We start from the raw sequence: 26,407 nt of genomic DNA on the forward strand, positions 1-26,407 counted from the left end.
GATCAAATCCATCAAATCCGATTCGATCCAAATCCGGATTTGAACCGACAAACTACTCAAATTTTGGAAAAACGCGACTTTCGGCCCAACCGTAACCCGAATCAAGAAAAATAAAATAGCATTGCACTCAGAATTTTGAGACGCATCCAACAACATATTACACGAATATCAAAATCCGAATTACACCTGAAAATAACCCAAATTTCGCTTGAATTTAAAGGTCGAAAATAAAACTTTTTTCTCACGTTTCGATTGGCTCGTTTAGGCCTTGACAATGAGACCTGGGCCAAGCCCAGATTCCAAAGCATCGGCCTAAAATCGAGAATTAAATGATTTTTCTCCCAGACTTAGCCAAATTTTCGTCAAAATTATAAAATGACTAAGTACCAAAATACGCAATATTACAGAAAGAGAAAGGGAAAAAGAAAGAGGAGAGAGAAGGAGAGAAATAAGGGAGAAAAAGAGAAGGAAGAAGAGAAGAAGAAGCCATTGTATCCGATCCATCCACGTTTTTCACCATCCACCACTGTTTTTGGGTGATCTACATCTATGGTATGGGTTTTCGCTCTTGAATCAAGTGAGAAAAAGTGTTTATATAGGTGTTTTCTCAAAAATACATGGAGGATCATCCATGGATCTTCCTCCAAGGTTGTATTCTTGATTCTTTTCATCTTTTCAATGAAACAAAATTTTGTACATGCTAAAACAAAATTTTTATTTAAGGTAGAAGTGTTTGTATAGAGTTTCTTCTTGATGAACATCGATTTTCATGGATGTGTTTTGGTTTTATTCATCTTTTCATACGCAAGATTTTGTATATGCTTAATTACATGATAAAACAGAAATTTTAATGATGTTAAAAGTTGTTCAATACGTGTTTGTTGCATGCTAAATTAATTCCCATTATTAACTAGTTGATGTATTCATTTATGTTTGTATACTTAGATAAAAGTGATATGCAAAAACGTTGAGGGTGATCATGGCCATGTCTGCATTGTTGTTGTACATGCATGCTAATTTGATTGGAAAGATGCATGTGAGTACAGGTCTGAAAAACAAAACGTGATGGTTGAGCCGGCTGTCAGCCAAGCCTAGGGAGGCTCAGCTGACTACCAGGCCCTGGCAGAACATACACAGGCCCAGGCCGAACCTGTGCATGGTCTGCCAGTGGCTTGGCCAGCCTGGACTGGCAGGACTGCCAGGCACAGTCCAGCCAAGAGGCTGGACTGGCACAGGCCTGGCAGCTCACTGCCAGGCCCAGCTGGGTCTGATCAGACCAGACCCAGCCGACCAGGGTTGGCTGGGCCTGATTGGGACCCCAGCTGACTGGTGATTTAATTGAGGAGTGGAAGGAGCTCCAAATGCGGATGTGAATAATGCTGGATCTGTCACCACGAAACTATCGTATTTGTTGTGATTTTGTAAAATCCTCATTGACATTAAGTACGCTACTCTCTATCTCCCTCTCTCTTTAAAGTACTAGACACCTTTACAGAAGTTGATGTCAGAATAGTAACAAATGCCTATGCTGCCACGAGCACGGTTGATTAGCTGGAAAATCCTGGGAAAAGAATGACGTAACATGTTAGCAAAGGACCTTAGCTTTATAGCATAATCCCTTTTTGGTGAGGGTCAAGTAATAATTGGATTAGAGAGCGTGACTCAAAAAAAAAAAACAGATCTCTTTTTGGGCTGACTGGCAGCCAGCCGAGGGAGTCGTTGGCTGCATGCAGAGGCCAGTATGGGCCTGTGTGTTGGCTGCCAGGCCCAGCCGACCCCAGCCAGACCAGGTTAGCCCCTATACGGGTGCTGACAGGCCTCCTTACCAGGCCTGTTGGGCCATTTAGGCCCAGCCGTGAGGGCTGGGCTGAGCAGGTGGGTGCCTTTCAAAAAAAAAAAAATACATATATATATATATATATATATATATATGGGGCTTTAAGAGAGTTTTCTTAAGTCTAGAATTCTAAAGTTTACATGTATGTTAACTTCCCGATTGTGTTAAATGTATACATGTTATAACTAGAGACTTTCACACTTGATAGGACATGCTTGAGCAATATAGTATTTCAAAGCCGTTTCAAGTGCATGTGCAAACATAAAATGAAGGTGTTCAGTTATGTAACCTGATTTCTAGTTTTGCTATTTGCATTAGACTTGCTTATGATAATAACATTTGTCTTATGTGTGCTTGCACTTCGTCTGTCATGCTTAACTCAAGTGTTAATGTACAGATGTTTTCATTTACATGGGCATACTCAAAATGATATGTTTTTGCATGTAATAAATGCAAGAGTGTTTAATTGAATAGATTCATGAATGAAAGCATGCATTGGTTCACATGTTTTCTTGAATTGGTCCCCGAATGGAAGCATGCTTTTGGTATGGTTGTGTGAAAGAATACATCTGAATATGGATATATGCCTAAGGAATATAGTTATTGGCATTCATGTGAGTGCATTGAAAGGCATGTGATATGAAAAGAATGCATTGGCATGTTCCTTGAGATTTTTGCATAGGAATGCACAGATGATCATCATAGGCTGTGGAAGCCTTGAGTCGGTGTGCTCCTTACTTTACTTGTTTATGCATTACAAAAATCATATTTGATGTTGTAGTTTTTAATTGTATTGTTCTATTATTGCCACGAGTGGTAGCCCGTGAAGAGCTGTGTGTTTTGACTTGCGAGCTTATGTTTGCATATTGATTTGCAAATCTATGGAATTGATTTTTATAACAAAATAAGAAAGAGAACAGTGTAATTAACGACCCCTTGATGTTCCTTCTATAGAAAGGTAATCTTGGGCTTAGCAGTTTGAGGACCGTGAGGATAAAAAAATTCCATGTGCGTTGTTGTTGCTCCTGAACCCGATAATGAAGTTTTTCTCTTGGCCACCGTTTTTAGGGAGAATCTGTCACTTTGCCTAGGGGTAGTGTGTAGACACAGCTGTTGTTTTTGTATACCAAGAAAAATGGCACTTCTGGATGGGTGGTCCCTGGTGTCCCTGACATTAGATGATAATCTAATGTTTCGAAGGTTGTTTTGATCGAGGGCTAAGTTTGAAACCCAATAATAAAATACAACTTGTGTGCTAAGTTATCCTAGGAACCTAACTTACCCTAGAGGATTCTACTCGTTTGGTGTATCTGCGGGCAACGATAATAATAAAAAAGAGGAACTTAAATTGTGTGCATCTAATAGGGACATGCATATGAAAAAAGTACTTTGGTAAAAGATAATAATTTATTCATGCATATGCATAGAAATCATGTATAATCTTGTTATGCATTAGATCATGCATATTTACTTGTTCCCTTAGTTGTGATGTATGGATAAATACATGATACGTGCTTTTTATTGCATATATAACATATCTTTAATGTATAATTAAGGTTCTGTGTTAATATTAATTGTTCCCCCTGTTTAGCATTTGTTCCCTGTTACTTACATAATTGTTTAAATTATGAAATTTTCATAAATGCATCCCTCTAAATTATTGCATGAATCTTATTTGTATTCTTCATACTTAATTGTTTCATTAGAAGGATTCATACGTAGAATTCCTTGGATTCTGGCACCCTACTTTTGGTGTTTTTCACAGCCTAAGATGACCAATGAGGCGACTTACTCATGAGAAGAGCTACGAGGGTACCACACGATTGCTTGGCAGACTTCTATGAACAGCGTGGCTCTTTCTTTTTATTTTCTTTTATGCACTCTGATGTTCTTATTTGATTTTCTCATGACTCTATTATTTTTTAATTAATAAAGTTGATTTAGTTTGGGTTTGGATGGAAAGATGAGGTGTAAGATCCTTGATGGTGTATTGAGTTATCCAGTTGTGAGTGGAACTGTAAAGGCCCCGTCTCTGGGAGCTTTTCGCACTTTTTCAGGGGTATGAGTTGGGGTCGTTACAGAAACAACGCATATGTTAGTTTTGTTCTGAATTTTGATATCTATGCACCAACCAAATTTTCATAAGTCTGACCCATTTTATGGGGTACAGGTGATGATTAGGTCGGTACGGTAAGCGATGGCATGATGACGTGATAATATCAAGATCTCACGCCTCACTCTTTCTCTGACGTTTTGTTCCTGAGTGCATTTTGTAATTTTGCATAAGGGTTTCTTTTAAAATTCTTTTTTTATATAAACTTTAATTATCAAATACCTTGTTTTGAATTTATATGGTTTCAATACTTATATGGAGATACATATTTATTGTCCAAAGGAAGGTTCTCCTATAATGCACTCAAGGTCCATTGACTTGTTATTGCAAACACCATTTTCCGTTGAACTGTCATTTTTAACTCTGAAAAATGATTGATTACAAAGCTTTCAATTTTTTTCTTAAAAAGTTACGAACATGCTTAGAGCATGCGTGCTGGATCAGAGTTGCCAGTCGAGAAAGCGGGAGCGAGAAGCGATACGAAAAGTGAGGCACTTTAAAAATTTTAGGAAGCGAGAAGTGTGGGACGACTTAGAAGTGAACAAAGAGTCGTCTCGGAACCGACCTAGGAAGCGAATCGGAAGCGACCTAAGAAGCGAGGGGAAAGCGAAAAAAGAGAAAAAAATAAAAAAAAATACAAAAAAGAAGCTAGGGGGAATCGAGCTTCTCATTTTTTGGGTGCGCTTCCCAGCACGTTTCAGAAGCGTGATGTTTTGTGCTTCTGAAATGCGCTTCGGAAAAGCGTGTCTCCCCACTACTAAGGGCACTTCCGGTAACCTTGCACTGAATTGGGTAGAAGATTGGGACAGGCATGTGAAGCTTGCAGAGTTTTCATACAACAGTTATCATGTAAGTATTGGTATGGCCTCGTATGAAAGCTTTGTATGGTAGACCATGAAGATCTCAGGTGTGCTGGGATGAGGTTGGAGTTAGAGCATTGGAGTCTCCAGAAGCGATCAAACACTATTCAAACTAGGTGCGGATGATTCGCCAGTGATTGGTTGTTGCACAGAACCGACAGAAGAGCTATGCCGACCAGCAGCGTAGGGAGAGCTTAGTTTTGCAGCGAGCGATCACGTGTTTATTCAGATATCACCTACGAAGAGTGTGTTTAGGTTTGGGAAAAAGGGAAAGCTTAGTCCTCGGTACAATGGACCTTTTGAGATCCCTGAGCGAGTTGGCGAATCAACATACTAAATTGCACTTCCACCTCAGTTTTTCCAGATCTATAATGTTTTTCACGTCTCGATGTGGAAGATGTATATACCTGACCCCTCACATGTTATTCAGTATGAGGCGATTGAAGTACTACCGGATATGACGATGGAGGAGAGACCGATGGAGATTGTGGATCATCAGGAGAGGATACTTCGAAGTAAGACGATTTTGTTCGTGAATGTAATAACCGAAAATTTTATGCAAATTTTTACGCAATTAAGTAGGATTTATGCGTTTTGGTCCTAGGATCCGCTTCCCAGATCCATAAGAATCATGCCTATGTAAATTATTATATATATATATACATAATAATAAAAGTAAAGAAATAAATTAAAATTATTTTGGGTTTGATTCACAGTTGGACCCATTTGGATCCAACCTGTGGATCCACCTTTATAACATAATTGGATCCACATTCAGAATCGGACCCGGATCCACTTTAATGTTGGATCTCGAGTCACGGGTCGCGGGGCTCAGAATCGGACCCGACCCGCACCCTGTAAAGTGAGAAAAAAAAAGGGAGCCCGATAAGGGGCTGCCCGATAAAAAGAGCGTTAGGGTTCTGAGAGAACCCTAACACAACTTGTTAAGGAGGAGGCTGAGGAAAGGGATGCTTAGCCGTCGGGAAACGAGGGGAAGGGCAAACCACCTCCTTCCTTTTCGGGGGTCGCCCCCTTCAAAAAGGGGTCCCCGAACCCCTGTTCTTCTCATCCCTCATCTCTCTCCCTCGTTCTCTCACGCTCTCCTTCTCTCGGCTCCCTCTCGGCTCTGCCCTCCCTGCGTGCGACTGCGCCAGCGCCGCATCTCCTCATCACCCTCTCGATCGGCATTGTGGCTGTGGAAACAACAGGCCGACCATCGACAGCAGCCTCCCGATCACGCCCTTCACGGCGGCAGGAGCTACCTGAGTCGATCGACCATCGTCTCGCGATAGCAGTCTCCGATCGTAGCAAAAAGCACCAGAAATGGTAGGTTTTCTGCCTCTTTTTATGTGGAGCATGGATTGAATCCGCCTGTGCGTGGGTTGGTCAAGGGGAAACTTCGACTGCTTAGGGCCAATGCTAACCCTAAACCGATAATCACAATTTCTTGGATTTGGGGGTTTCGAATTTACTTTGTGAAGGGGGTGTTGAGTTCAATTTCTGTTACCGCTAAGAGGAATGCTTGATAGAAATGTTCGATCTCTATTATTGCTAAACCAGTAAACGAAGGGTTTTCAGTAGTCTGCATGGGTGTAGATGTGGTCCCATGGAAATTTTCAAGGTTACGAACTCCCGGTGTTAATTGTATATGTATAACCGAGTTGCACCTTATAGGGGTTAAGGTGGCTTAGTGATGCTTACGTATTCCAAATTATGTTTATTTGAAATTTTTGCTTTTCTTTGTCGGATAGTACCACACACTCAGGATACGTGCTTAGTCAGTTTAGTTGCATTATAGATGTATAAACACAGGCATGTTGTGCATTTTCTGCTATGCCATGATATTATTCACGATATGTCCGCCTATTTTCTATGGATATTCATCTGATTTACTGAACTCCAAGCATGATCAAAGATTTGTTAATGTGTTGTTTTCCACATGGAAATGCACATGAACTGAATCTGCATAAAATATTGTAAAAGAGAAGTGGCCTCAACAAGTTGAATTGTTGTAAAATCAAGTGTCTTTATGAATTAATTTTTGGGAGGTTTAATGCATGCTCACTAACCCCTTTCAGAATGTATAAACCAATTGCTCTGTTAGGATGATAAACATGTACATGTTTGCTTCAACGAGTTTGAATTATTATAGATCCAAGTGTCATTCACGAGTTAATTTTGGAGTTTGATTTCATGATTAATAACCCATTCATGTTGTGTAGGTCGATTTCTCCCTTATGATTATAAACAGTTATATGTAATGGCAGCATAAGATAGATCATTCATAATGATGTACATTGTTTGGTTGTTTTTTTTGTTGTCCTAACATGATATGAAACCATACATACTATACATTGAAGATGTTCAGAATTTTTAAGTATTTAGTTTGGCCGAATATAAAGCTTTATTATTCAATTGTAACCTGTTTCAACTGCAACCGTTTACTGTCGATATTTCTAAACATGTTACATAAATTGTATTTCCAATGTAACGTACATCTATGGTAGGTTGTACTGTATTCTTTTGATTATTCTGATATTCCTGTACTTGGTTGCTGAACATGTGAAGAATTATCTCATGCACATGTGGGGTTCGAGATTAGCAGGCTCTAGTAGGGCTGTAGAGTTTGTTTTCTGTAATACGTCACTACCCGTTTGGGTGGATATGTTCACTGCTCAATCATGTTAACTGAATCATGCATATTATACTGAAATAGAACCAAGAATGGGGTGAATGAACTGGGCATCAGTGTTGTGTTGTAGAATTAGTAACATGTGAAATATTTGATGTCTATACTAGGATGTTGCTTGCATTTGGGGTCACATTTAGTTACATGTAGTAGCAAGGAGCAACACATATTTGGAAGAGTCAACATTTGGACCGAGAATAGGCCTAAGGCCTTTGTAATTACAGGAGTTTATATCTACAACATCTTCTCATAATACTTGATGAACGCATATCTGTTGTTTATGTTACAACAAAATGTGTAATTTTAATATCGGCAAATCCAAGTTAAAGTAACAAGATAAAAGCACAATTTAAATCTGTTAGACCGGTCTATTATGACAAGATTAAAAAACATAAAGTTGGACAAACATTTTGCTCGAGAAAAGATTGAAGGTGAGCTTTAGGCTAAAAAATTTATTTAGAGATTATGCAAATGACAAATTGGTTTACTAAGATCCTTGAAGGGGTGGTGTTAGTTCTAATGTTGAAAATGATTTTTGGTAATATCTAACAATGGGATCTGTTACATACTGGCTTTGATGTATGCTAAGGCATTTATGGAACTTTACTGAGAACCGGTTATACACAGTGAGATCAACCTAGAGGGGGCAACCTATTACATTTTCCTCTCTTGTTGCTGTCATTTAGCCTTCTCTCTTCTCTGATCTTTCGTATGAGAGGTCTTGTTTTGATATAGGCGCATACATAATATGAATGCGTGCAGCCTTGAAGTTTCAATTGCTGAATCTGGGTTATGTTCATGTGTGTGGATGTTAACACATGAAAAGGTTTCGTGTGCCTATATTGAGGGGACTTGTTTAATTATCGTGCATTTATGGATTTGTTTTGAGTACATGTGCATACATGAAATTGATGTGTGCTTAGCATGTAAAATCAGGTATAAATGTTCTTATGTGCTTATGAATGATGGATGAATGCATGTGTGTTAAGTGATTTCATGAAAGCACTTACACATGGATGGTGAACACATGCATAGGACTGTGGAAGCTCATGCACATTGTTAAAATGGTATGAATGAATGTGCATTTGGAATCATGTTGGTATTATTGCATACATTGCAAGTTATGATTTTTGCATACGATGCATCGATGGTCTGGATGAATCATCACAAGCCTGGAGAGCCTTGAGCTTGGGTTGGCTTTTTCTTTAATTGTTTCATTGCATCGCAAAAATCATACTTTATATTATTGTTCTATATTGCACTGTTCGATGTGTTTCCACGAGCTGGAGTCTTGTGATGGTTCTCGCAGGGGGAGATGCGAGCCTTTTCACTTTACTTTTGAATATGGTGTTGCAAACTTAAAGAATTAACTTTAATAAAAATATAATGAATAAGAACAGTGTAATATACATTCTGGGATATCTCATCTGGAGTATGAGAATCTTAGATATACGGTCTTGGGGAGACTGTGAGGATACAAAAACTCCGTGTGCGTTGTTGCCCCTGAACCCGATATTGAAGTTCTTCTCTTGGCCACGGTTTTAGGGAGAATCTGCCACTTTACCCGGGAGTGGTGTGTTAGTCACAGCTGTGAGTTTATGGTACCAAGGAAGTGGCACTTGTGGGCGTGGGGTGTCCCTTGTGTCCCCGACATTAGATGTGGAGGTCTAATGTTCCGATGGATGGTGCTGTTTCCTGATATCGGTCGAGGGCTAAGTTGGAACCCAGTAATAAAATACAAATTGTGTGTTAAGCTACCCTGGGAACCCACTTGACCTCGGGGTTTGTACCCGTTTGGTGTATCCGCGGGCAACGGTAATTAAAAAGAGGAACTTAAATGGTATGCATTTAATAGGGCATGCATATGGAAAGGGAAACTTAAGAAAAGATAATAAGAAGATTCATGCATTACACATAAGTCATGCATTTTCTTGCTATGCATTAGAACATGCATACATTATCTGTTTTCCTTAATTGTTATATGTTTGGTGGATGGGTGATGTTTAACTTTCAATGTATGTTAAATGTCTTGTTGTACTAAAATTGTGCATCATGGTATGGTTTAATGTTTTTTTATGCATAATGGATGTACCTTGAGGTGTGAATACATACCTGAATTATGAATTGTCATAATTGCATTTCTTTGAATAATTGTGTGGATTCATATTGTGGTGGTGGGATATATATAAATACTGCTATTAATGTTACCTGTCAGTTAATTTCTGGTAAATTGTTGACTGTCATAGTATAGACCTTTGTTTATTTTTGGGATATATACTGAACATCTTACTGGACACCCATATCACATACTGGATTCACGATGTACCACATTAAATGTTTCGGATTTCCTACTTAGACAGTTGTAGTCTAATTCCTATAAATTTTCAGGTGAAGAGTTGGATTTAGGAGCGACTGCGGGATGAGGCTTCGATCGGGATTTTGGATTTACTGTTCCAAGGATAGTGTGAGAACTCTGATCTTAATTTTCATTGATATTGAAATGAAAAGAATGTTTTGGTCTTGCTCCATCTGTAATGTTCTGGAATGCTTAGCCCTACGGTATGACTAGTTTCCGCTGTATAAAAAAAAAATTCCTCAAAAATTTGGGTTAAGATTTCGGGGCGTTACAGTGAAAGTGCACTGGCAACATCACGGGCTGGATGAGTGCACTTGGGAGCCTTAGACCGATACGTGTGAACACTACCCACATTTATTCGGTATGTTATAATTTCGTGGACGAAATTCTTTTAAGAGGGTAGGGATGTAATATCTCATAATTTTTAAGATAAAAAATATAATTTTAAATTAAATATTTATATTTAATATGACCAAATTATGAAAAACTATTTAAATATGGACTAACATCAACATGGGTCTGGACATGGTCCAAGGTCCATTGACAAGATCTATATAAAATAAGAAAAAATATGCGAATTGATTTCTTTTTTACCTTTAAATTTGAGTGAAATTTGGGTTAAAATCAGGTTAAATTCAGAAGTGAAATAGATCTAAGACCATAGCTAGATCTGTTTCAGAACGTAGATCTCATAGGAGATCTGTTTTATCAAATTCGGATATCGGTTGGTTCAAAAAATGCATTTTTCTAAATTGATCGACCGTTATTTTGGGGTCTTTTTCGGTTTGGATCAGACTCGACCCGCTCAGTTGGACTGATGACAATATGGATCTGGACCTAGTCCATGATCCATATTGACTAGTACCCGATCTGGGTTGAGATTCAATTGAAATTGGATATGGATTTGGATCATGGGTCCAACCTGGACCCATAATCCATCCATACTCTTTTTAAAACCAATATGAATTTAAAACCTTAAAAACATGAATTTAAAAAGAAAAGATGAGGTAGAGTTCTACCTAGGGTAGAGTTAGGTAGAACTCTACCCCACTTAATCTTTCAGAAGGGGGCGTCCCTCCCTAGTGTGGAATATTCCACAGGATAGGATTTAAACAAAAAAAATATAAGATAAATAAAAAAAAATCGCATTTTCGAGAGTCAGTGTGGAGTCATTACGTAAATCCATTCACAAATTGATACAAATGTTCTATATCAATTTGTCTTTGGCAGAGCTCAATATCTTCGGGAGAATGCTACTTTGGTTCAAAAAGAGCCAACTCTTCCCAAACTTCGAATAACTCGTAGTATTCCCTAATGCTTTTGTTGCCTTGGGTTATGTTTCGAACTTTGTCTTGTAGGTTGCACACATGTGCAATATCCTTAAGGGAATACATGTTTTTGAGGTATTCTCAAGCATTGTTATGTAATAAAATATGCGGAAGCACGAAACACTAGCCACTAAGGGCTTACAAGATCATAATCATACAAGTGCGCATGCACAAGTCCACTATAGGACAATAGAAAAGCCAATAAGGCAATAATGAAAACACAAGAATAAAAATATCAACCATTATTGATCAAATGCTAAACACAAGCATTAAAAGAACAAGTAGGGTTCTACCCCTATTTAACACATAACAACCCTTAAAAAAGGAGGCCATTGGGAGGTCCAAAGAATCCCTAGTCTTTTTGTTTAAAAAAAAAATGGCCCTAGTGGACAGATTTTATTAAAAGTTAAAAAGACCAAAATACCCCTGACTCAAAAGAGAAATTTCAAACATATATATATATATATATATATTAATATCCCCCCTCGAACTTAGGGTATAAACACTAAAAGTTTATTGAGTAGAAACAAAAACGTGGAGCAACAAGAGTTTTAGTAAAGAAGTTCGCAAGCTAGAATTTTGAAGTGACAAAAAGCAACTCAATAGTTCCTCTCAAGAATTCATCATGAACATAATGACAGTCCATCTCGATGTGCTTGGTGCGCTCATGAAAGGTGTGGTTGCTGGCAATGTAAATTGCACTTTTATTATCGCAACACATCTTCGAGGGTTTGGTGATGTCGACACCCATATCCCTGAGACGATTTTTTAACCATATAAGTTTCATAGTTAGCATTGTCATAGCTCTGTATTCGACTTCAGTAGAAGATAGTGAAACCTTTTGTTAGTTCTTGCATCTCCAGGCAATCAGTGAATCTTCTAGAAAAACACAAAAAACAGTAGTTGAGATTCTATCATTGAGATTTTCTCCCCAATTAGCATCAATATAAGCAAGTAAATCCAAAGATGAGTACGAGGATAGAAATTCATTTAGTTATGGTGTTCTTGATATATTTGATGATCCTTAGTATAACACTCATGTGCACTTAGCAGAGTGAATTGTGTGGGATATATCTGGTTTGGTGATAAACATATAAGTAAGAGACCCAATTAGTTGTCTGTAAGATGTGAAATCTTCAAGTCTTAATTTAGCATTCACCACTTTAAGAGTTTTCACTTTCTTATCATCTAAAATTTTAGATTTAGCACAAATATCTGCAACAAGTTTCATTTGAGAAAGGATTACCCTCTGAAGAAATATGCAACTTCAATTCCTAAAAAATATCTTAAAAATCTTAAGTGAGACATACCAAAAAATTTTTTTAAATATTTTTAACATTACTAACTCCCTGTTTGTCACTTCCTATTATTATCATATCAACTACGTAAATTAGAGGGATAATAATGTTGGTAATTGTACTTTTGACAAAAAAAATAGTGTCATTATAGCAGGAATGAAAACCCAAATTAATCATAATATTACTGAATCTATCATACTAGACATTAAGAGTCTGTTTAAGACCATACAAAGCCTTTAAAAGTTTAAGAGATTTTTTTTCAATATCAAAACCCAACGAAGGATCCATATAAACTTCTTCATTTAGTTCTCAGTTAAGAAAAGCATTTTTAACATCTAATTAATATATAGGTCATTTTTTAGTTGAAGCAATGACTATTAGAGTCCTAACACTAACCATTCTAGCTATGGGTGCAAAGGTTTCCTCATAGTCAATTTCATATTCTTGAAAGTATCCTTTAATTACTAACCTAGCTTTATATCTTTCTAGAGTTCCATCACCCTTGGTTTTGACCTTAAAGACTCATCTACATCCAATGGTTTTCTTGTTTAAAGGTAATGTAACTACTTCCCAAGTTTTTGCTTTCCTAAGGGCATCTAGTTCTATGTTTATAGCTTCAATCCAATGAGAAACATTTTTAGCTTCATTATAATGTGAAGACTTATGGTATGAATGTAATGCTGTTAGGCAAGTCCTATAATTAGGGGATAATGACTCATAAGAGACAAACCTATTTGTTGGAATAGACACTTTGCTAGATCTTCAAAGTGAAGTTTCTTCTATAAGCTCATTATATTGAGAAAAAATTTCTAAGGCACTAGTAGGATTATTTTGCCCATGCTGGGTATAAACTTGAATATTCTTAGGAGAATTATTAATGGTGTTGTCAGTACTGAATAATGTCTCAATATTAGGGTATTCATGGTTGTTATCATCTATAATTTCATGATGATTCAAAGAATCATCATTAGTATGTATATCTTCTCTTAGAGAGAGATCATACAAAAACATATAGTCTATTTTCTCTTTTTTATCATTCTCTTCGAAACCATTTTTATCTTCTAAGAATGTCACATCTTTAGAAACATAAAGTTTATTATTTTTTAAATCAAAGCATCTATATCCTTTTTTATTTTCACCATATCCAATGAGCACACATTCAATTGTTTTGGGGGATAACTTATCTCTTTTATGTAAAAGCACAAAACATTTACAACCAAAAAATCGTAAGCGATTGAAATCGAGTGTCATTTTAAAAAGTTTTTCATAAGGAGAAACATTTTTTAAGGTGGACAATGGCATTCTATTTATCAAATAAGTAGAAGTTAAAATGGCTTTGACCCAAAAACTTTTGGGAATATTTTTTGAAATAAGTAGGGTTCTAGCAGTTTCTATTATATGCGTATGTTTTCTTTCCGTTAGTCCATTTTGTTGAGGTGTCTTAGGGCAAGATTTTTTATGGCAAATCTCATTTTTTTTTAAATAGTTTTGAAATTCATTGGATAGGTATTCCCCACCCGAATATGATCTAAGAGTAGATATATTGCTTTGAAATTGATTCCTAACTTTCATGTGAAATTCTTCATAGAAAGAAAAGACTTTCGATTTAAAATTAAGAAAGTAAACCCACACATATCCAGTAAAGTCGTCAATAAAAGCAACGTAATATGAGTACACAAGTTTTGTGGAAACAAAAGTTTTATTTGGAAACGGCCCCATACATCCGAGTGCACCAATTTAAAACGTCTTATGGAAACAAAATTTTTATTTGGAAACGGGATAAATTTTATTTTTTCAAGGATACAATCTTTGTAAGTCACATCTTTTTCATTACAAAATTTTTTTTCAAAAGGAAAAAGGTACATTTTAGAATAACTTGGATGTCCAAGTCTTTTATGCCAAGTTTCAATTCCCTTATCTTGGACATGGTTACAAAAAGATTTTAGAGGAAGAGACAATGAGTCCATAAAGTAAAGATCTTTCTTCCTATGGCTTTTCCCAATCCGCTTCCTGGATCGGAGATCCTGCACCAAGCAACCCTTAGAGGAAAAAGATATTTCACACCCATGGTCGACAATTTGAGAGACTGAAAAAATGTTTAATTTAATTTGGCAACAACTCTAACTTTTGGAACAAAAACATTTTGTAAATTTTTAGAATCCAAAGTTTTTATACTTTCAATTTTCAAAGTGGTTCCATCGGCTGCAGAAACCAGAGTTACCGGAAGCTTCTTAGATAGGTGGGAAGCTCGCTTCCCGAAAACTCGCTTCCGAAACTTTATGGGAAGCTCGACTCCCCCACGCTTCTTTTATGCTTCTCATACACATGGTCTATGCATACTATATACTTTTCTCACATTTTTTTCATCTTTTTCATGTATTTTCTCTCACGCTTTTACTCACTTTCCATGTAATTTCTTTAAATTGGTAACCATCGTTGTTAGATTTTAACAAAAAAATTAACTCTTTTACAGAAAAATTATGAAATATAAGAATGATCAATTTTATTTTAGTTTTTATTTGTTTCTTGTTTGATTCCATATTGCTTCATTTTTTATTCATATTTTGCTTTTAAATTGAAACTCGGCTTCCCGCTTCGTATAAATTTTAAAATGCCTCGCTTCTCGCTTCTCGCTTCTCGCTTCTCGCTTCTCGCTTCTCGCTTCTCGCTTCTCGCTTCTCGCTTCTCGCTTCTCGCTTCTCGCTTCTGCTTCTGCTTCCCGTATCGTTTCCCGCTTCCGCTTCCTAGTTTGGCAACCTTGGTAGAAATACAAGACCGGTTTGGGTTGGTGCATATATCTGATAAGGCATTCTCATAAGGGGTCATATAAAAAGATGCCGAGTGAAGATGAGGAGGCAACGGCAGCATCCGATGTAGATGAAGTTGCTTTAAGCATTTGTTGAAGTGCCATGGATATTTGGTCAAGTGTGTCTTTAAGATCACCTCCACTTTTGCCTTCTTCTTCTTCCTTATTGAGAGTAGATTCTTTAACGGAAACAACCTTATACTTAAAGGTTTCATTCAACTTAGGACAAGTGGGTTTAATATGACCCCGCTCATTACAATGACGACAAATAATCACTTTTCTTCCACCACTATAGTTATTATTATTACTATAGATGTTTTGCCTCCCAAAGTGTAGAAGCTTATAAGTCATAACATTGTTGCCGGACTTAGATGCTGCAAACACTTCATTAAACTTTTACTCATACCAAAACGAGTTTTTTCTTAGACAATTTCAGCAATAGCATATTCAAGAGGAAAATGAGTAGATCTATGTAAGAGAGAAGATCTAACTTGATCAAATTCAGGACAAAGCCTATACAAGGATTGAAAAAATCTCTCTTGTTCCATTTGTTTTTGCCTAAGTTTCACATCCTTAATGGTAACCCACTTAGGCTCCAAAAGTGCTAGTTCATCCCATAGGGAATTTAAAGCACTATAAAAATCTTGGATACTTAAATCTCTTGCTTAGTAGTTCTAATTTTTTCTTGCAAGATCCTTTTGGGTATACATACCTTTAATAAAAAACTAAGCTTCATTGGCTTTTCAAAATTTAGCAATGTTTAAACATACCTTAAGCTCGACATTGTTCATGAACCGTGCAATAATTTTTGCATGGTTGCTCTCTTAATCTTCTACTTCCTTATGATGATCTTTAATAGCCTTGGCACGAGCATCTCTCACCAAAGCCTTCTGTTGACCCCCTTATAGTTTTGTGAGCTTGAGTTCAGGTTCGGGGATAGTGCCCATAATATACCCCCAAAGCTTCTTTCTTTTGAGATTATTTTCCATGGCGGCCTACATCATGTAGTTTTTTCCATTGAGCTTGAAAGAGAGGTCGATTTTGGTCTCTATTGTGTGAGAATGAGAGGAGAGTATTGTCCCTTAGGAAACTTTGTCATGAACACGATCACTTGATGAAAACTTTTCAAAAGTCCAAGAGCACTATGGCTCTGATACCATGTAATGAAATATGCAAAAGCATGAAACACTAGCCACTAAGGGCTTACAAGATCATAATCATACAAGTGTACATGCACAAGTCCACTATGGGACAATACAAAAGTCAATAAAGCAATAATGAAAACACGAATAAAAATATCAACCTTTATTGATCAAATGTTAAACACAAGCATTAAAAGAACAAGTGAGGATCTACCCTGATTTATACACATAACAACCCTTAAAGGGGAGGCCATTGGGAGCTCCCAACGATCATAAATATGACTGTTGGACAGCCCCAACGACTCTTTGGTCCAATGACTAAAGAGTCCCTAGTCTTTTGGTCAAAGACAAAAGGAGAAAAATAAAAACAAAAAAGCTTACAAATGTTATCGAAAGCCCATATCTACTCTTTTTTGTTTATAGGCTTAAAAATGTCAAGTTCCATCAGCCATTGATGAGCCAAGACATAATCTTGGCATGTCTCACTCTACTCTTTCCATTTTTTCCCATAATTAGCTATACCCTTAGTTTTTTTTCAATGTTATTGAAAGTGTGCCTCAAGGCATAAAAAGTGTGGCTCGCCTCAAGGCGAGGCACCTTGCACTTTAAGGCACTCTTAAAAAGTGTAAAGCCCCTGAGGCATGGTTATGAGGCACATGCCTCATGTCGAGGCACACCTCTGGTTGAGGTGTGTGCCTCAATCAAATGGGGTCAAAGACCCCATTTAACCCTAAATAAGTGGGGAGGCCAGATACTTAGGGCACTCTCCACTCTTTCCCTCTCGTCGCTTCCTCTCCCTCACTTTCTCTCTCTGCCTCTGCCTCTCTCGATGTCTCTCTCGTCTCTCCCTCTCCCTCTCCCTCTCCCTCTCACTCTCCCTCTCCCTCTCTATCTTTGCCTCTGCCTCTCCCTCTCTTTCTCTCTCGTCTCTCCCTCTTGTTGTCTCTCTCGTCTCTCGCTCTTCCTCTCTCTATCTCTCTCTGCCGAAAGGAAGAACAAGCTTGTCTCTCTCTCTGTCGACGGGTATTTTCTCTCTCTGTCTCTAGAGTTGGTTCTGGTTTTTTTTTTTTGCTATTCTTTTTTTTTATGTTAGTCATTTTTTTTATGTTAGCCGTTCTTTTTTTGTTTTCTGCCAACACAAGGAGTGTTGTTCTTATTACATGTACTCTCTTTTGTTTGGATAAAATTGCATTTTATTGTCCCTACATGCACATTCTATTGAAGGCAGTAATCCGTGAAGAGGAGTTTGCTAATTATGAGCAGCATATTAGTAACAATATGTGTCTCTGGTTAAAGTGATTTTTATATTTACACCCTAGTCAGCAAAAATATTAAAATTTGAAAAAAATATAAATAATAATGAAGAAAAAATAATAGATTTTATACTATTTTTTTTGCAAAAATATAAAGTATTTCTTTTATTTATTTATATTTTTAGATATTTTTTTAAGTTTTTAAGTTTAAAGAAAAATTGAGACTTACACTTTACGCCTCGCTTCAGTTTTTGGTGGAGCACCTCGCTACGCCTCAACGCTTTTCACAATATTGGTCTTTTCACCATTTGAAAGAGGAACTTCCTACTCGTTCTCCATCTTAGTGAGAACTAGTTTAGACTCCGGGTCGAATCCATCCACTAATCCCCACAACCCCTTTCCCCAAATATGGTGCTTCATAATTGAAGACCAAGTAACAGTTTGTATCGTTGAGTTTCATGGGCATAATGGTGACACTTTGTTATCCATTCTTACAAGGGTAAAGAGAGATAGAGAGAGAAAAGGAGAAGAGATGAGAAAGATGTAGAGAAGGAACGAGAGCACGAGAACTACACCACGAACTTTGAGTAAGATCAACGAGCACTCAAACCAACCAACCAAGCCAACCTTCAAGAGAGCAATACTCTATCACACAAATACTTGAATGTGAATCACCAATGAGCAAAACAGCTTGTATTGCAACCACTAACAAGAGCATGAGAAGAACACGATCTCACGAACCAACGAACAATACTATCTTCAAGTTCCAAGAGCATGTGGCTCTGATACTATGTGAAGAAACAAAGAGCCTTCGATTGTAAACAAAAATCTATCGATAATCAAAGTGGACAAGCACAAAAGTGGTCACTATGGACACTCACAAATCCAACAAAGGGGATGCACACAAAGAAGGCACAAATAATAATATTTTATTATTCACATAAAATATGCAAGAAGCATTACAAATAATTGATAAAAATCGTGGGTTCCTTCTCTCGTACACAAGACTAAGCACATAATGAAGGGAGAATACGTGAAAGCTGCAGAATCCTCAATTGGAGGCTGCGGTATTGGCTTCCCATTAAATATATGTTGTTACAATTACTAGGGTACGAAAATACCCATTACACAACAAGAGAAATTTATAATATGCCATTAATGAACATGTGCTTAAATATGTAATTAAATAAACTTGAATTGATCCAAACCCAGTCGTGAATGGTGACTTCTTTTCAATAATGAGGGGGTTCACCCCCTTTTATATACGCGAGAGAGCAAAAAGAAACATTGGAGCTAATCCAACGGCTCTATTTGTAGCCGTTGGACTAGCTCCAACGGATATGCAAAGGCTAGTCAACACTATGTTGACTAGTCAAATGTCCTAAAATAAATACAAAATAAAAGGAAAAATATATACATGAATATATACACATACGGATACATACATAGGTATGTATACATCAAGGTTGCTAGACTAGGAAGCAGAAGCGAGAAGCGATGCATTTTAAAATGTATAGGAAGCGAGAAACAAGGAATAAAAAAAAGTAATATAAGAATTGAATGAGAATAGAAATGAAACACAAATAAAAACAAAAATAAAAGTGACTATTCTTAAATTTCATGATTTTTTAGTGTAAATTAAATTTTTAACAAAATCTAAAATGATGACTACCAATTTAGAGAAAGTACATGGAAGTGAGTGAGAAGCATGAGGAAATATATAAAAAACATGAAAAGTAGAGTGAGAAACATATAAGAAGAATAGATGAAGTGTGGAAAGCATGGGAGAAGCGTGGGAGAATCAAGATTCCCATCAAGTTTTAGAAGCGAGGAGTATCGTGCTTCCGAAGCGAGTTTCCTGGAAGCGGGTTTCCCATTATATGTAAATGTACAATTTAACATTGTCATAGTAGCCATTGCCTTGAATTCAGCTTATATTGATGTGCGACACTTTGTGTTGCCTTTTGCATCACCACAAAATAGGAGATTCTTCTAAGAACATGCAGAAGTGAGTAGTGAGTGTCCATCAGTAGCTTTTCCTCCCCAAGCTGTATCAGTATAATCATATAGATCTAAATAGTATGAAGAAGATAAGAAGAGTCCTTTGGTGATAGAGCATTTGACATGTCTGATTATATGAAGAACATCAGTCATATCCACAGTAGAGACATTGAAATTGATGTACAGTGTAAGCAGCATGACCTATATCTGGTCTTGTGATAATTAAGTGCATGCTCCAATCAATTGGTGATACAGTATAGGATTATTTAGCAACACCATCTAAAATATTCATCTTAGCATTTAGAAGGTTTGTAGGTATCAACTGTCTTAATGCAAATCCTTTATGGTTCACCTACATAAAAGATGCCCCTGAATCTAGTAACCAGAAGAGTATACATGGAGGGGAGATATAGGAAAAAGCCGAGGCAGACACAAGTATGTAGAACGTAGAAGCTGTTGAAGTTGTTGTAATGTGTTCACAATCTGAGTCATCGAGACATTGCCAACAGTATGGATGTTGCAGTCAGACATGGTAAGTTGATAATTGTAGAGCAGTTAGCAGCCTGGTTGCTATGTCCTGATGCATATGCTATCGATCCTTTGACCTTTTTTAGACAATCATATTTCATATGTCCAGGTTCTTTACCAGTGACATGTGATGATGTCGCGCTCATTGCCAACATTTTCTCAATACCATAGGATGCCACCTTTAAGTGGCACATGTAATATTATTGTCAATCTATAATAGACGTAGGTAGTGATGGAATAGTCATGTACATTTGAGAGCCGGTAGGGATGGGCTCTTTCTAATTTATTTGTAAAATTTGCATATTTATTAATTAGCTTGATCAGAAATTCATTATAAATAGCATCATATGTGGGTGCCCCACACATTAGAAATTTATCCTTGAGTTTCATCACAATATACACTTGTCACTTGCTTCTCACTTAAACCAAATTGTTTCCTTATTGAATCGTTCCATTGTATGAGTAGATTTCTGTGCATGATATTGAAAATCACGCATGGACTCATTTGCATTATCAATGAATCACATATAAATCTCATAAAGAAAGAGAGTGTGGCTAACATAAACAACTGTATACATTTTTCATTCATTATATATCTTTAAGAAAACTTAAATGCATTTGAAAGAACATGTAATTAAACCCCAAACAAAACACAATAAAATGAAATAAAGAATATGTCAAAGATAATGCCCACGTATACATTTTTCTTTAATCACATTTTTTTAATAAAACTTGAATGCATTTGAAATAACATGTAAATAACCCCAAAGAGAGCACAATAAAATGAAATAAAGAAAGAATAATTGGCACAGATTCGTCTAGCAACTTCTACAACAAGATGAGCACAACTCAAATATATGAAACAATTGTAATGAAACAAACGGAAACAATAATAAAGCCTCTAAGGGCTTACAAGAACAAGGAACAAAGAATACAACCATAAGTCCACAAATGGACAATACAAAAAGCCAATCAATGGCAAATACAAAAGCACACAAAGTGCATACAATAGCCACAAAGGGCAATCACAAGAGAATATAAAAAATATGGTCTTTTATTAAAAACAAATGCTTAAGAACAAGCATTAAAACAAGAACGGGTTTCTAGTGGGGTGGGGTCTTGGCTGCTAGACGGGCAGTCAAGGTTCGATTCTCATGGGCGTCGCCCCTCTGCGCAAGCCAATGCGTAGCATAGGCCCCAGGGGCAGGGGTCCTAGCCTCGGAGTTTTATGCTGCCGGCAAGACAATCGTAGGTATGGCAGGCTGAGCCAACGCGACCAGGTCTTCATGCCGGGTGCGGTTTCTTTGGGTTATAAATTAAAAAAAAAAAAAAACTTTATATAGGCAATATGGGGTTCCATATAGTCGTTGGGATGCTCCCAACGGCTATAAATATAGCAGTTGGGGAGGTCCCAATGACTATATAGATAAAGCCCCATATTGCCCTTGTACAATACAAAAAAGACATAAAATAAAGAACAAAAAGACAAGTCTGCCGCTAATAAGCAGTACTTATTACATACATATAAAAAGATTAAAATGCCCCTACAAGGGCAAAACCTATTACAATAGACAACAGTTAAATATATATATATATATATACATATATATACTCATATATGTATATATATAGGCAAATATATGTATGCATATAAGTATATATACATATATATACCAATGTATTTTAACAACAATAAGACAATGAATCAGCAATAAGCGGATCAAGCTTGGCCAAGTCATATAAATTCAGAATACAAGTGAGCTAATGAAACATGAGTAAAATATTCAGGAGTCTCCACCAGGTGCATGACAGCCACAATGCAGACAATTCAATTGTTATCATCAACACGAAAGATCTTCAAATTTATAGAATAGAATTAACCAGAAACTTTTTCCTTTTCAATCTCTTCCAAGTGCCAATTTTCTCCTTTTCCGTATAGAGAATTATTTGGGATCTTTCCAAGCCTAATTCCCAACAACAAAGTCCCATGAATTAACCACTTTACTGTAACCTTTAAAATAAAAGTGGCATTCTATGAATTTCAAAATTCAACTGTTCAAATGAATATTTAACTCACGAGAAGAAATTTTGATAAAATAGTACATTTTCCAGTCAAATATCAAAAGTTAACTAAAATATTTTTAGTTACATGTGCAAAATCTTAGTCTAAATTTTATAATAGAAAATCAAAATTATGCACCTGAGAACTTATATAAAGACGAAAATTGAGCAGTCAAAAGTTTCATGTTTTAGTCTGGATCCAATTCAATACTCAATATTTGTTGTGCACGTTGTAAATGTTCAAATCCTTGGAAAAATATCATCTCTAATGCTAGCAATCTTTATAAAAAAGTTCATTTTACTAAAAGCAAATATTCAAGTATATTATGAAAAAATAATAATAATAAGTAAACCAAAAGCAAAAACTATCAAACATCACCAACTTGAGGCTTTTTCATCATCCTTCCTTCATCCACATAGAATCCAAATCCTGTTTGACAAATCACAATCATGCAATTAATGGATATAAAGATTAGCCTTACTAAAACCATCTACATCAAAGGAAAAATCCAACATTATAAGTATTGTAACATATCATACGATACGTTAAGATACAACACTTTATCGATCCAGACCCAATACAATAGTTTAAAGAGTGTACCGGACCTGTATCGTATGTATCATACAATATAGGATTGCATGATATGATACACCTTGGTACGGGTTGTATCATATGATATCCATACTACCATTGGTACTTTAAAAAAAAAATTAAGAGGTCCAACTAAGAGATATAAAGGGATCATTTTTAATCTTCAAATGCACCCTAAGCATTTGAGAGGATTTGAGTGTCACATTTGAGAGTTCTAAGAGAGAGATTTGGGGTTTTTAGTGCTTTTCATCCCAAAGTGTGAGTGCATATGAGGAGGCTTCATTTCTGATCATTGATACAAAGGAATGTGAATTACACAATTTTCACTATTTTTTGAAGCCCTTGAGGTAAAAAAAATCTTCTCTTTTCCTTAGTTTTTTAAGCTTTTGTAGTCAGATGGCCTCAATAATTCGACATGACAATGTTGCCTTTTTTTTCTAAATCTATCAATGGAAGGAGAAAGAGGCTGAAGAAACATAAATGACCACGTGAAAATATTGTGAAGTAGTTGATTATGGAAAGCTTCTAGAGTGTCACCTTTGCCGGCTCAAGATTTCTGGTGGGATCTAGGTGCTCAATAATTTCAAATGTGTAATATTCCATAATTTTTTCCATATTTTTTAGCTCAAAAATATAATTTTTAATTAAATATTTATATTTAATATGTCGAAATTGCTTAAAATCGTTAAATATGGCTGATGCCAAAAGGGTCGAGACCTAGTCCAAGGCCCATTGAAGATATTTAAAAATGATATGTAAAACATGTGAAATTTATTTGTTTTAACCTTTAAATTCGAGCAAAATTCAGGTTAAATTCATGAGCAAAATGGATCTAGGACCACAGTTAGATCCGTTTCGAAACGTAGATCTCGTAGGAGATCTGATTTGTCGAATTCGGATATCGGTTTGTTCAGAAAATGTGTTTTTCTAATTTGACCGGCCTCTATTTTTGGGTGTTTTTTTATTTGGATCGGACTAGACCCGCTTCGGTTATAATTTGACTGATGTTAATACGGTTCTAGACCTAGTCTAGGATAAATATTGACTAGTGCCCATGAATGGGCTGAGATCCAATTGAAAATGGATAGATTTGGATCATGGGTCCAACCCAAACCCATAATCCATCCATACCTTTTTAAAATAAAAATGAATTTAAACTTTAAAAACATAAAAGTGAAATATGAAATGATAAGGTGGAGATCTACCTTGGGTAGAACTCTACCCTACTTGTGACTCATATAGAAGGGGGGCATCCCCCTTAGTGTGAAAACTTCTACAAGATAAGATAGAAAAAAATAAATAAATAAAAATATGAGATAAATCTAGTTAAGAGGCAGGTAGAGGTAGAGTACTACCTTGAGTAGAACTCTACCCCTACCCATCTAGAAGGGGGCGTCACCCCACCCTAGAAGCCTCTATGTTATAATAGAGAGAGACTCTCTCTCTAAAATCGTCACTTAGAGAGAGAGAGGGAAGGAAAGAGAGAACAAAAAACATCAATAGGGAGAGAAGAAAAGAGAGAGAGAGAGAAGAAAAAGAAGCGTTTTCAACGTCTCCTCCTTCCTCTAAGTTTTTCATGAATCTTCAATCAATGTACGGGTTCTTTTCTCTATTCCAATGAGTGGGAAGAGTAGCATGGATTAAATCAAGTATGGATTTGAAAGGAAATCAGATCTGTATATTTTAATACAGATTCATCAATTTTTACAAATCTGGAATTATTTTTTGTTGGGTCGATTTTCTTTTACAGTATATATATATATATATATATATATATATATATATATATATATATATATATATATATATATATATATATATACACGCATCCACACACACACATATACATATATAGATGTAGATATATATACATGTAGATGACATTAATTTCAGCCATCGACTTTTTTTTATTCTTAGCATAGACACGATTTTTAAAAAAGGCTGCATGTTTCTGTGATTTGTGCCATGCAGGGTTTATGAACCCTGATCTGCATTTTCTTTTTCCTTGAATCAGATCCATGATCCTGAAAGCTGAATCAGTAGATGTTTTTGTATTAAATTTTCTGGTATTGTTGCTCTGCATTATTAGATTTAATTCATAACGATTTGTATGCTTCGTTTTATCTGCTGATCATGTGAATGAATCAGTATGTTGTTGATATCTGTCATGTCGCTGCTCACACACGCACACACACACACACACACACACATATATATATATACATATATATATATATATATATATATGTTAAGACTAGTCGACCATTAGTTATTTTCAAGTGTTTTATCCTTAAAGTTATTTATTTACTCTTTGTTGAGAATAGGTGGTTTTAAGTTTAAGCTTTATTAAATTAGGGGGGTATTTGAAATTTTATTTAATTAAGGGCTTAGATGTAATTTCGTGTTTTTGGCTTCTCTCTATTTAACATAGAGAGTAGCTGCCCTAATAGTGAATAAGTTAACTTTTCTGTGAAGCCGTCTCTCTCTCTCTCTCTCTCTCTCTCTCTCTCTCTCTCTCTCTTCCTCTACCCAAGGTTCGGTATTTCTCATCCATCCTTCAACATGGTATCAGAGCAGTCGATCGTGGGATCGTGATCAATCGTGTACAATCTACGATTGTTTTATATTCAAATCGTGGGAGTGTGATCGATAGCCGATCGTGGGAGCATGATCGAGTTTGATCAAAGCACAGTTGATCGTGGAAGGTGTCTCAATCGTGATCAAACTTTTATCTAATGAAAATATTTCTCCAATCAGGTCAGCGGTTTTAAAAAAAAAATTCTGGATATGCTGCTGGTCGTGGATGCTTGTTGTGGGTGTGGTAGCCTCTTCTAAATTTTTTTTTAACTACCTGTTGCCGTGGTTCTTTGTTGCTGAGTTTCTTCTTCGCTGTCAGCGATTTAAAAAAATTTTTTTGGTATGCTGCTGGTCGTGGATGCTTGTTGTTCAGATCTGGCAGTCGTAACCCTTTGAACCTCGCCGTGATTTTTGGGTTTGGCAGCTTATAACAGATAGTATGTGCTGCTGCCGTGATTTTGTATCGTGTCCCTGGAAGAAATGATTTTCCTTCTTCCTCTGTCGTGATTTCAGCATCTACAGTGGTTTCGGCAGGGTCGTGAAATAATTTTCTTTTTCGTGAGTTACAGCATCTACCTATATGATTTCAGCAGCAACTTTCATGATTTACTGTTGTCAGTTTTGATCCTGCTATGTATCACCACAAGGAGACTGCATTGACAGCTCCTATCAACCATGCTGTCGTAATTTTCTTTTAAAAAAAAAGGAATCATGTTAGTTTCGGTTGTGCTCATGTCGTGGAAGCAGCAAGCGTGGGGAGAAAGAATCAGATCTGACTGATTTCACATCCTCCACGAAAGTAGCTTGCTAATATAATTGTTTTTTTTTTGGAATCAGCAGGCATGATTCCTTGTGGTGTTGAAAAATATTCAGTTTGTGGGATTCTTGTCGTTTGACGTGGGATTCTGAGTTGAGTAATGCTACTGGTTGTCGTAGTGGCGGATGTGTGATGGTTACACACACTAA

The 26,407-nt window shown here is 36.4% G+C and overlaps 1 protein-coding gene across 7 annotated transcripts in view; it reads right to left on the reverse strand.

Annotated features, from left to right (window-relative positions):
* The window catches only part of LOC149813076 (putative UDP-3-O-acylglucosamine N-acyltransferase 2, mitochondrial), a 141,183-nt gene that overhangs the window by 43,214 nt on the left and 71,562 nt on the right, over positions 1–26,407 (reverse strand). For 6 of the 7 annotated variants that reach the window (XR_016428262.1, XM_089991556.1, XM_089991551.1 and 3 more), the window contains exon 4: positions 22,656–22,702. The exons of the other annotated variant lie outside the window; for it this stretch is intronic. Coding sequence is in view for 5 of the 6 variants with exons in the window: in XM_089991556.1 (XP_089847682.1) it covers positions 22,656–22,702 (47 nt within the window). In the remaining variant the exon portion in view is untranslated. The remainder of the gene's footprint in view (positions 1–22,655; positions 22,703–26,407) is intronic. 7 annotated transcript variants of the gene reach the window in all.

This window comes from Nuphar pumila, chromosome 16, assembly GCF_984573655.1.
Source record: "Nuphar pumila chromosome 16, dmNupPumi1.hap1.1, whole genome shotgun sequence".
NCBI classification, from domain to species: domain Eukaryota; kingdom Viridiplantae; phylum Streptophyta; class Magnoliopsida; order Nymphaeales; family Nymphaeaceae; genus Nuphar; species Nuphar pumila.